Here is a 12,264-nt window from a genome sequence, read left to right as displayed (position 1 = left end):
AAAAAAATATAAGACACTATGAAGATTTAATTCATATAGGAACATAACATTTATGTACAAGAATCCTAAATGTAAAAAGAAAATGTGATTCTTCAGATTCCTTCAGTGCCATGAAAATAAAGGGAAGAATTTGACTTGATGCTAACATATACTTATTTAGGCACTCTGGGTGAGGGCTATGTGTGGTCTTAAAGCTGAATTCTCAGACACCTTAATGCACAGATGAAATACAGTACATAAAGGGGGGCTATTTTTCCTGTTAAAGGATTTTTATTTCCTGTTACTTAAGTATTGGGATTTACGCAGCTCTATCGCATAGCACAGACGGGAGGATGACACCACTACTTCTGTTACAGCAAGAAACTGTACCAGGGATATAGAGGTGTCCTCCCTCCACCCCCACCTGCTAACTGAACCTTGAAAAAGAAGCAATAGACTGATGAAGTCATCTGTCTGCTTATTCTGTTTTATTTTTCTATCAGTATGTGCCTTTTTAGCACATTTTGATCAAACACACTTGTTTGGCTCCTAGTCCTGCAGCACTCTCTTCACATCTGATTGCTCCTGTATGAGGATTGCAAGAGGCTGATATCGGCTGATACCGAGTTAAACTCAGTTACTTCATGAATCACCTTTAAAGTGTTACTAAACCTAGGATCCTGCATTCACAAAATCTGGTCTCCCACAGTACACAGAATATGTAAATGCAATTATTTTAGTAAATATAAACTGCTAAATACCTTTTTCATCAGCAGTTAGAGCAGTCTTGTGACTTCTATCAGTGTCCAGCCAAGCACTGGCTAAAGATTGTAGGAGGAGTTTTCTGACTGTGCTATGACACTGCAAGAACCCTGACCCTCTGTCTGGACAGTACAATTTGGCCCTGTGCTTTTTCATCCACCCTAGAAAAAAAAACCTCTCTAGCAATAGACACCAAACTAAGCATGTGCAGCCTGACTCTATAGACTCTGTGTTATCAGGAAATGATTAGCAGTCAGGAAGGGAGGATCAGAGAAGCCAGGATAAGACAGCCTTTTTACAGAATGTAGAGGATTAACCCCTTAGGTTCCACAGTGAGTATAACAAGCATGCTTTACTGCATATACAGACTGATTTTACTGTTGTGGTTTTAATGACACTCTGATTTTAATTAATACATAGCTTAAATAATGTGTGTCTTTATTATCTACTGGGAATTCAACTTTAATATAAAAATGACTCCTTACTTGTTTTGGCTGCACTCTGACTGAACCGGTCTATAGGTAAAGAACTGACAACGTATGTTGTTGGTGCAACGTTGCTGACAATCTTTTTCTCCATTGACCACTTCTACATGGAGGTCAGTGCCGGCAAAGTCTGCATTGGAAATAACTGGCAATGGGCAAGCTAGAAAGAGTAAAATATTTAAAATGAAAATGTATTTTTGTCAAAATGCAGTAAAACCATGGGACTGTTACTTTTTAGTCTGCTTGTAAACGTTATAGAGTTTTGGATTAAAAGAACCTGTTTTGTGTATACAGATGATACACAGCCATGTAGTGGGATAAAGATATCTTAGACAAATAGGCAGACTTGACTGCACTCATTGGTTGTGCAACAACATGGCAAATGAGATATATATGTTGACATATGTATGCTCGGGGAAGGGGGGGGCATTCATGCATCATACAGTGAAATATGGGAGTAGCACTTTTACAAAGCTTGTAGCATCCACAGTAGTACTTAAACCTGTCTGTACCTAGTCAGGAGACAATACCTCCAAAGAGGTGTTGGTAGAATCTGAGTTAAGCCAGACATCCCATACCTTTGCAAATTTCTTTGGGCAAGCTCTAAAGGTATATGTAAACTTATAGAGTGGAATAGTTGAGTTGACTAGGACATTCCAGTACTCTAGTGTGGGGACCACAGGAGATTTCCACTTAAAAATTATTGCTTTACTTGCATAAAATCTAAGAGGACCCAGGAGAGTCCTAATCGTTCAGGTGGGAGCTAATGTGTTGACCAGGCCCAGTATGCGAATATCTATCCTCAATGTGAATTGGATAGTAGTCAACTTAAAAATAAATTGTGAAAGGTTAGCCCAGAAAGTCTGTATCAAGGGGCAATTCCAAAACACGTGGGCATAGTCAGCCGGGTCAACCATACATCACCAGCAGCCCGATGAGACCGAAGTTTATATTCTATTTAAGTCCTGGGGGGGGGGGACATATATCCTATACAAGATTTTAAATTGTATCAATCTCTGGCAGTTACTAGCTACATTGGATATTCCCATATTTTCTCCCAAACCTCCCCATCCAGCTTGAGTGTAAAGCGTCCAAGTCGTCATGAATGGAAGACAGCAAAGCCTTGTAAATATTGGATAAAGGGTTAAGCCACATCCAATTCACATAGGTGTGAACCCAGCCTTAGTGTATTCAAAGGTTTTCAGTTGTCCTTTATCACAAACATGACTTAAATATTCAATCCCTTTCGTAGCCCAGATGGCAGGTTCAGGGATTGAAAATAATCTTGGGAGTGTGGGGTTCAGCCACAAGGGGGCAAAAGGGGATTGTTGTCTACGAGTCACGGATGTTCAGAATTCACCACATTCCCAGCTCAGATTACTGACCTCATGGAGGTTGTTATAGGCAGTGGCGCATTTGCTCCACAACACAGTAGATTTCTCAAGGACAGATAGGCAGCCTCTAGTGTCATCAGATATCAGTCAGTTATGGGCATGGGAAAGGAGGGCAGCAAAAAAGTAGGAGTATAAATCAGGGCAAGCTAAGCCTCCTTGTGTCCAGGCCCTGTGAAGTACACATAGACCAAATCAAGGACGGCAGGAGCCCCATAGAGAGGCCATTATAGAGGAGTTGAATTCTCTAAAAGGCTTTTGTGGAAGCCAGACTGGGAGGTGTCTCAGTATATACAGTAATGCAGGGAGCAATTTCATTTTTACCAAGTTGATCCTACCTATGAGGGACAATTGTCCCATGCTTTCCATTTTTGTTTCATGAACTGGAACTGTAATAAGGGGGATGTCTATCTTAGTGGTAAATGCGTTTTTTAATGAGTCCACAGCAGTTGGCTATTAGGTTTAAGGCGTGGCAGCCCATTTTTTTATTCATTATTTTTTTGTTACTCTTTTAAAATATTTTATTATGTTTTCAAAATATAACAAAGGTCGTACAATAATATCATATGTAATAATACAATACAATAAGAATATAAAGTAATAGTAAAGCTTCTCTGGTGAAAAGTATGAGATAAGAGATAAAATAAGGAGCATCTTACAAAGCAATATTTCTTTTAAAAATTATAATTCTATAATAGGAGCTATGATTTCAGCTATTAGTATGGCAAACGTAGAAAATCGAGATAGGAGGATAAGATAATGTAACTGAGAATATTACATCATCGTTTAAGAAAGATCAAAATTTTATGAAATAATGGGTCAAAGATGAGACAGGGTAGTTAGGAGAAGTTAATAGGTTTTTCCAGGGCCAAGTTCCTGCAATATGGCTTGGCATTATCTGGAAATAAACCCAAGTAATCCTTACTTAAATAGGATAAACTACTAATAAGGGAAGAGAAAACTGAATAAGTATAGCGGTAGGGGGATGAGAGGGTGAGGAGTAGGTAGTGTCTCCAGAGGGGGTCACTAGTCTAGTTAATTAAATATGAATTTGAGTAAAATAATAAGTTATATGTGATATATCCTCAGGGCAGTAATAATGTGTCATCAAAGCTGGTGGTAGGAAATGTTCAATCCATGTGCTCCAGAGGGCTTCAAATTTGGTACGTAATCAAGAAAGATAGCTTCAGTTTTTGCGTGAATCATGGATTGAGTAACTCTGTGTTTGACTGATAATACACAAAGTGAATCAGATTTCCAAGCTTTCGATATGGTTTGTTTCGCCGCTGTAGTTACGAAGAGCATAAGTTTAAACTGACGGTGAGACAATGCATGTGGTTTGCTGTTCAGGAGTGCTGTGGTTGGATCAGGTAGTAATAACCCTTTGAACATTGTGGAAAGAATTTTAAACACTTCCGACCAAAAGGATCTGACTATGTTATATTCCCACCAGATGTGTACATGTGTTCCCAGAGCAGAGCAGCCTCGAAAGCAATGGGAAGGATATTGTGAAGAGAATTTAGATATTTTGGCTGGGACCAAGCACCATCTGGTGAGTACCTTATAGTTGGTTTCACATGCTATTATATTTGGTGAGGCAGATTTGGTTGCTTGCCAGATTTGGATCCAATTTATATCTTCTGATTGTAAATGAAAGTCCGTTTGCCATTTGTTTGTATAAGTAGGGGGGGGAGAAGTGATGTGTGAAAGCAGTTGGGCATATAGGTCGAAAATAAGTCCACATCTGTGTGGATCAGATTTGCAGGCTAGTTCAAATATAGTGAAACCTGGGGATGTCAAGTCTGAGGGTGCATTATTAGTCAAAAAAATTTTAATTTGAAGATATCTAAAGGTTTCTGTGGTTGGATGATCATGAGTTTCACATAGAGTTGGGAATAGTGTGATGCTAGTAGATTTGTATAAATGGTGGGCACAGGTTAATCCAGCCTTTGACCAAGCTAAAAAGGAATTAAGGGTGGACCAGGCTGGGTAGAATGAGGGGTTATGGAGAAAGGAAAGGAGGGGGCTGTGTCTAGATTGTAGACCAAATTGGATTGTTAAATTGTCCCAAATGGATATGCTGTGTTTGGTAATGGGGTTTGTAATTGTGCGACGTTGTGTAGGAGTTAGCCATAAAAGATTTGCAGTGGAAAGAGGGTCACAGTCGACCGACTCCAATGCTACCCATAAAGATATTTCCTGCCTTAGCATGGTATTTGGGTAATTGTGACAGTTGGGCTGCATAATGATAGTTGGTAAAGTCTGGTACGCCAAGACCTCCTCGAATTCTAGGAGAATATAATGTGGGTTTAGGTAGTCAGGGTTTAGTTTTGCCACAAATAAATTGCAATGTTTTACGTTGTAAGATACTTAAGTAATGTGACGGGATCGTTATGGGAAGTACCCGAAAAAGATACAGGATTTTTGGAAGGATAGACATTTTTATCACTGTAATTCTACCTAGGTAGGTATGACCAATTTGTGAGGAGTTTGTTAAGTTGTGATAACATAGGCGGGTAATTTGTTGCATAGAGTTCTTTTGGGTTAGCTTCAATGTTTAATCCAAGATAAGAGATAAACATTGTAGACCATGTAAATGGTAGTGAATGGAGTAGTTGGGTTTGGAGAGCAGGTGGCAATGAGATGCAGTCAGGTCCATAAATATTGGGACATCGACACAATTTTAATCTTTTTGGCTCTATACACCACCACAATGGATTTGAAATGAAACAAACAAGATGTGCTTTAACTGCAGACTTTCAGCTTTAATTTGAGGGTATTTACATCCAAATCAGGTGAACGGTGTAGGAATTACAACAGTTTGTATATGTGCCTCCCACTTTTTAAGGGGCCAAAAGTAATGGGACAATTGGCTGCTCAGCTGTTCCATGGCCAGGTGTGTGTTATTCCCTCATTATCCCATTTACAAGGAGCAGATAAAAGGTCCAGAGTTCATTTCAAGTGTGCTATTTGCATTTGGAATCTGTTGCTGTCAACTCTCAATATGAGATCCAAAGAGTTGTCACTATGGATGAGCTTCGTATTCGAATCAAACGCATGTTCGACTCGAACATTGCCTGTTAGGTCATTCGCCAAATTCCGAACAATATGGGCCGTTCGCGCAAAATCGAGTGGTGTGTCACGGCCCATAATTCACTGCGGCATGGCAGTGCATTGCTGGCTGATGATTGGCCAAGCATGCTTGGCCAATCACAGCGCCGTCTGTACAGAGAGCCGTACTTGGCCAAAGCCAGGGTGGCTTTGGCCAATTATGGCTCAGGGGGTTTAGTACACGCCCCACACTATATAAGGCCGCCTGCACGGCGGCCCTGTGTAGTGTGTTCTGGCATTGAGAGAGAGATAGATAGACAGAGAGACAGTGTCATTTGATTTAAGTTAGATAGAGTAGGCTGGCGAGTCAGTTAGCTGCACTTACAGTGTATTGTGTGTATATATATATACATCCTAGGTGTTGTATATATATATATATATATATATATATATATATATATATATATATATATATATATATATGTATATGTATATATATATATATGTATATATATATATGTATATATATATATATATATATATATATATATTGTATTCAGTTTTGCTAGATCCGTTCCTGTTATTCTCTTCCTACTACTGACAGGCAGGCAGGTGTTTTTACAGTATTTACAGCTACCTGAAGAAAATTGCTGGTGTTCTTCTGATCCTATTTGTCCTATTAGCTACAGTATTTACTGTTAGTGTAGTGTGTCCTCTGCACAGTATGCACCTAAAGCTACCTGAAGAAAATTAGTGTTCTTCTGATCCTATTAGTACAGTACCACAGGCAGCTGCATGCAGTATTTACAAGTTAGTGTAGTGCGTCCTTTCCACAGTGTGCACCTAAAGCTACCTGAAGAAAATTAGTGGTCTTCTTCTGATCCTATTAGTACTGTACCGCAGGCAGCTGCAGTATTTACAAGTTAGTGTAGTGCATCCTCTGCACAGTGTGCACCTAAAGCTACCTGAAGAAAATTAGTGGTGTTCTTCTGATCCTATTAGTACAGTACCGCAGGCAGCTGCAGTATTTACAATTTAGTTTAGTGCATCCTCTGCACAGTGTGCACCTAAATCTACCTGAAGAAAATTAGTGGTGTTCTTCTGATACTATTAGGACAGTACCACAGGCAGCTGTAGTATTTACAAGTTAGTGTAGTGCGTCCTCTGCACAGTGTGCACCTAAAGCTATCTGAAGAAAATTAGTGGTGTTCTTCTGATTCTATTAGTACAATACCACAGGCAGCTGTAGTATTTACAAGTTAGTGTAGTGCGTCCTCTGCACAGTGTGCACCTAAAGCTACCTGAAGAAAATTAGTGGTGTTCTTCTGATCCTATTAGTACAGTACCGCAGGCAGCTGCAGTATTTAAAAGTAAGTGTAGTGCGTCCTCTGCACAGTGTGCACCTAAAGCTACCTGAAGAAAATTAGTGGTGTTCTTCTGATCCTATTAGTACAGTACCGCAGGCAGCTGCAGTATTCACAATTTAGTTTAGTGCGTCCCCTGCACACTGTGCACCTAAAGTTACCTGGAGACAATTGCTGTTGTTCTGCTCCTATTAATACCACAGGCAGGCAGCTACAGTATTTACAGTTAGTGTAGTGCGTCCTCTGCACAGTGTGCACCTAAAGCTACCTGGAGACAATTGCTGTTGTTCTGCTCCTATTAATACCACAGGCAGGCAGCTACAGTATTTACAGTTAGTGCACTGTGTCCTCTGCACAGTGTGCACCTAAAGCTAGCTGAAGAAAATTAGTGGTGTTCTTCTGATCCTATTAATACCACAGGCAGGCAGCTACAGTATTTACAGTTAGTGCACTGTGTCCTTTGCACAGTGTGCACCTAAAGCTACCTGGAGACAATTGCTGATGTTCTCATACTAATAATACTAAAGGCAGGCAGTTGATTCTGCTAGCTGCAGTATCAGTATACATATATACATCCCAGCTTTGTGCAGCTACATCTCACTGCAGGCCATTAGTATATCTGAAAGGCCAACAAGGAGAGGCAGACAGTCACAAGCCAATAAAAGAGGGCAAGCAGGCTCTGTGTCTAGAGGCAACAGTGTTGGTCGTGGACATGGTGCATCCTCATCAGCACGTGGCCGTGGGACACGCTTGTCCTTTTTTTCGGCAGCTGGCCATTTTGAGCCGCAACATGCGGAAGACTTGGTAGAGTGGATGACCAAGCCGTCCCCATCCTCCTCATCCTCTCTCACCCAGGCTCAGGGTACTTTGTCTGGGGAAGCAGCTGCCAACGCAGCCTCTTCCCTCTGCTCAATGGCATCAGTCACTTCTTCCTTATGCCCTGTACACACGGTCGGACTTTGTTCGGACATTCCGACAATGAAATCCTAGGATTTTTTCCGACGGATGTTGGCTCAAACTTGTCTTGCATACACACGGTCACACAAAGTTGTTGGAAAATCCGATCGTTCTAAACGCGGTGACGTAAAACACGTACGTTGGGACTATAAACCGGGCAGTAGCCAATAGCTTTCATCTCTTTATTTATTCTGAGCATGCGTGGCACTTTGTCCGTCGGATTTGTGTACACACGATCGGAATTTCCGACAACGGATTTTGTTGTCGGAAAATTTTATATCCTGCTCTCAAACTTTGTGTGTCGGAAAATCCGATGGAGAATGTGTGATGGAGCCTACACACGGTCAGAATTTCTGACAACAAGGTCCTATCACACATTTTCCATCGGAAAATCCGACCGTGTGTACAGGGCATAAGCCCCACCATGTCCTCCTGAGGAGTCCCCCGAACTGTTTGACCACAGTGTTGGGTACATGAGGATGCCCAGCATTTTGAAGGCTCCGATGACGGTACCCAGCTAGAGGAAGGTAGTAACGTGAGCCCAGAGAGAGGGGGTGCCCAAGAAGGACAGCAATCTGGCAGTCATGTTCCCCCAGCTGCAGCATACTGCCAGCTTTGCTCCAGTAATGAGGAGGGATGGGATGATGAGGTCACTGACTCCTCGTGGGTGCCTGATAGGAGAGAGGAGGAGAAGGATGCCCTCCAGGGGCCAGCCTACGAGGCAGGATGCCCTCCAGGGGCCAGCCTAAGGGCAGCACACTGACTGCATCACACCGCAGAGCTCCGCATGTGCAGGGCACTGCTGTCTCTGCGCGTTATTCCAAAAGTTCTTTGGTGTGGGACTTTTTTGAGACAAGTGCATCAGATCCCACCGCTGCTATTTGCAACATATGTCTCAAGCGTATCTCTTGTGCCAAAACATCTTAGGCACCACATGCTTGACCAGACATATGTTGACCTGCCATGCAGTTCATTGGCAAGCATACCTAAAAGACCCACACCAAAGAACAAAGAGGACCTCTCCTTGCTCCTCATCAGCTGGGATCTCCAACCCCACTATACCTTCAGTCCTCTCTGAGACCTGCACTGAGAGGAATGAAGGTGTAGAATTAGGTATGTCACAGCCAAGTACTTGGGGGCAATCTGCTATCGGTACACCAACGTCAGATTGTACCAGGCAAATTTCCCTGCCCCAGCTGCTGCACCACCGAAAGAAGTTCGCTCCTAGCCATCCACATGCCCAGCGGTTGAATGCTAGCTTGGCTAATTTGCTAGCACTTCAACTGCTGTCTTTTCAGTTGGTAGACTCTGCCCCCTTCCGTGAGTTTGTGGAATGTGCAGTTCCTCAGTGGCAGGTTCCCAAACGCCACTTTTTCTCACGGAAGGCAATTCCGGCTCTCTACCGGCATGTGGAAGGCAATGTTTTGGCCTCGTGGACAGGGCGGTCAGTGGTAAGATGCATATTACCGCTGACTCATGGTCCAACAGGCATGGACAGGGACGTTACCTATCTTTCACCGTGCACTGGGTGACTCTTCTGGCAGCTGGGAAGGATGCAGGACAAGGTGCAGTAGTGTTGGAGGTTGTTCTGCCACCACGCCTCCAAAATACTACTAGTGGTGATTTTGCCACACCTCTCTCCTCCACCCCCTCCTCTTCTTCTTCCTCCATGGCCTCTTCCTGTGATTTGACTTCAGAACCAGCGGTGCTCCGTAGGCATTCAAGGGGCTACGCAAGCACGCAGGCCAAAAGATGCCATGCGGTGCTTGAGCTGATGTGCTTGGGGGACAGGAGCCACACTGAGGCAGAGATTCTGTCAGCTCTGCAGGGGCAGGTTCAAAGGTGGTTGACGCCACACCAGCTTAAGGCAGGTATGGTGGTTTGCGACAATGGCACCAACCTCCTCTCCACCCTCCGACAGGGACAACTGACCCATGTGCCCTGTTTGGCTCACGTCCATAACTTGGTGGTGCAGCGGTTCTTGGGCAGGTACCGGGGCTTACAGGATGTCCTGAGGCAGGCCAGGAAAGTCTGCGTGCATTTCCGCAGGTCATATAATGCAAGTGCTCGGCTGGCAGACCTCCAAAAGGAATTTAACCTGCCCAAGAACCGCCTAATCTGTGACATGCCCACCAGGTGGAACTCAAGGTTGGCCATACTGTAGTGGCTGCACATGCAGCAGAGAGCTATCAATGAGTACCTGTGCGACTATGGCACCAAGACAGGGTCAGGGGAGCTTGTTTTTTTTCCCCACACCAGTGGGCCATGATCAGGGATGCATGCACTGTCCTGTCACCATTTGAGGAGGGCACGAGGATGGTGGGCAGTGACAGTGCATGCATCAGTGACACTGTCCCCCTTGTCCACCTGTTGGAGCACACACTGCGTGGAATAATGGACAGGGCACTTGAGGCAGAACAGAGGCAGTAAGAGGAGGACTTCCATAGCTCTCAAGACCTCCTTTATCCAGACAGTGTTCCTGCGTGCCCGCCGATCACACAGGAAGAGGAGGAGGAGGCGGAGAAGGAGGAGGAGGAAGAGGAGGATTGTGTCAGCATGGAGGTGGAGCCTAGCACTCAGCATCAGCAGCAGTCTTTAAGGGATCATTTACAGGCCCAAGAAACCCATGGACTTGTACGTGGCTGGGAGGAGGTGGCTGCGGATCATGTCGTCCTTAGTGACCCAGAGGACTCAGGACCGAATGCCTCAGTAAACTTAAGCTGCATGGCCTCCCTGATCCTGCAAAGCCTGCGGAATGATTCTTGTATTCGTGGTATCAAGGAGAGGGATCAATACTGGCTGGCAACCCTCCTTGATCCACGTTACAAGGGTAAGGTTGCGGACCTTATCTTGCCATCGCAGAGGGAGCAGAGGATGAAACATCTTCGGGAGGCCTTGCAGAAAGGTCTGTGCAACGCGTTCCCAGAGATTGGGAGGTTACAAACTTCTGTTTCTGGACAACGTGTTGCTTAGGCTTCGGTCAGTCAAAGAAGGAGCGGTGGAGAAGGTGGCCGTCTGACCGATGCGTTCAGACAATTTTTTTAGTTCGCAGCCCCAAGGTATGATCGGTTCCAGCAACCATCACCAGCGTCTGTTTTACATGGTGCAGGAATACCTAGGGGCAAGATCTGACTTGGACACCTTTCCCACCAAAAATCCTCTGGGTTACTGGGTCTTGAGGATGGATCACTGGCCAGAGCTTGCACAGTATGCAATTGAGCTACTGGCCTGTCCTGCATCCAGCGTGCTTTTGGAACGCACATTCAGTGCTGCTGGAGGTTTTATAACTGATCATAGGGTGCGCCTGTCCTACCGACTCGGTCGATCGACTGACCTTCATAAAAATGAATCAGTCTTGGATCACCACCAGCTACCAAGCACCTGATGCTGATGTAACCGAATCATTTTTTTTTAAACAGATCCCTTCAAGACTGCCTATGCTGATGCTGAGTGACTATCCTGTTATGCTGAGTGACTATTCTCTTCCTCCTCAATGATCATGCTGATATATTGTAAGAATATCTTTGGTTCTGGGCGCCGCCACCAGTGGTTAAAGCCCAATTTTTCAGCCCCTGTTTAACAGGGACGTGTAATTGCAATTTTTGGTGCAAATTTTTGCAAGGAGGGTTCGTTACTGCACTCAAATAGAGTATTTGTTGAGGGGTTGCAGTGTTGTGGCACCAGCACCAGTGCCTAAGGCCCAATTTTTCAGCCCCTGTTTAACAGGGGCGTGTAATTACAATTTTTGATGCAATACTTTGCAGCAGGGCTTGTTCCTGCGCTCCAACTAGAGTATCTGTGAGGGGTTGCAGTGTTGTGGCACCAGCACCAGTGCCTAAGGCCCAGTTTTTCAGCCCCTGTTTAACAGGGGCGTGTAATTACAATTTTTGATGCAATACTTTGCAGCAGGGCTTGTTCCTGCACTCCAACTAGAGTATCTGTGAGGGGTTGCAGTGTCGTGGCACCAGCACCAGTGTCTCTTTCTCCTCAATGATCATGCTGATAGCTTGTAAGGATATTTTTGGTTCTGGGTGCTGCCACCAGTGGCTAAGGCCCAATTTTTCAGCCCCTGTTTAACAGGGGCATGTAATTACAATTTTTGATGCAATACTTTTCAGTAGGGCTTGTTCCTGTGCTCCAACTAGAGTATCTGTGAGGGGTTGCATTGTTGTGGCACCAGCACCAGTGCCTAAGGCCCAATTTTCCAGCCCCTGTTTAACAGGGGCATGTAATTACAATTTTTGATGCAATACTTTGCAGCAGGGCTTGTTCCTG

General features: G+C 44.2%; 1 protein-coding gene across 1 annotated transcript in view; it reads right to left on the bottom strand.

The window, feature by feature from the left end:
- Positions 1 to 12,264, bottom strand: part of LOC141114200 (plasma kallikrein-like) — a 228,882-nt gene that overhangs the window by 124,601 nt on the left and 92,017 nt on the right. The window contains exon 9 of the mRNA XM_073607743.1: positions 1,227 to 1,386. Within this exon, the coding sequence (XP_073463844.1) occupies positions 1,227 to 1,386 (160 nt within the window). The remainder of the gene's footprint in view (positions 1 to 1,226; positions 1,387 to 12,264) is intronic.

This window comes from Aquarana catesbeiana, linkage group LG01 (genome assembly GCF_042186555.1).
Source record: "Aquarana catesbeiana isolate 2022-GZ linkage group LG01, ASM4218655v1, whole genome shotgun sequence".
Lineage (NCBI taxonomy): Eukaryota > Metazoa > Chordata > Amphibia > Anura > Ranidae > Aquarana > Aquarana catesbeiana.
The sequence above is the reverse complement of the archived record's forward strand: the minus strand, read 5'-3'. Positions and strand labels throughout refer to the sequence as shown.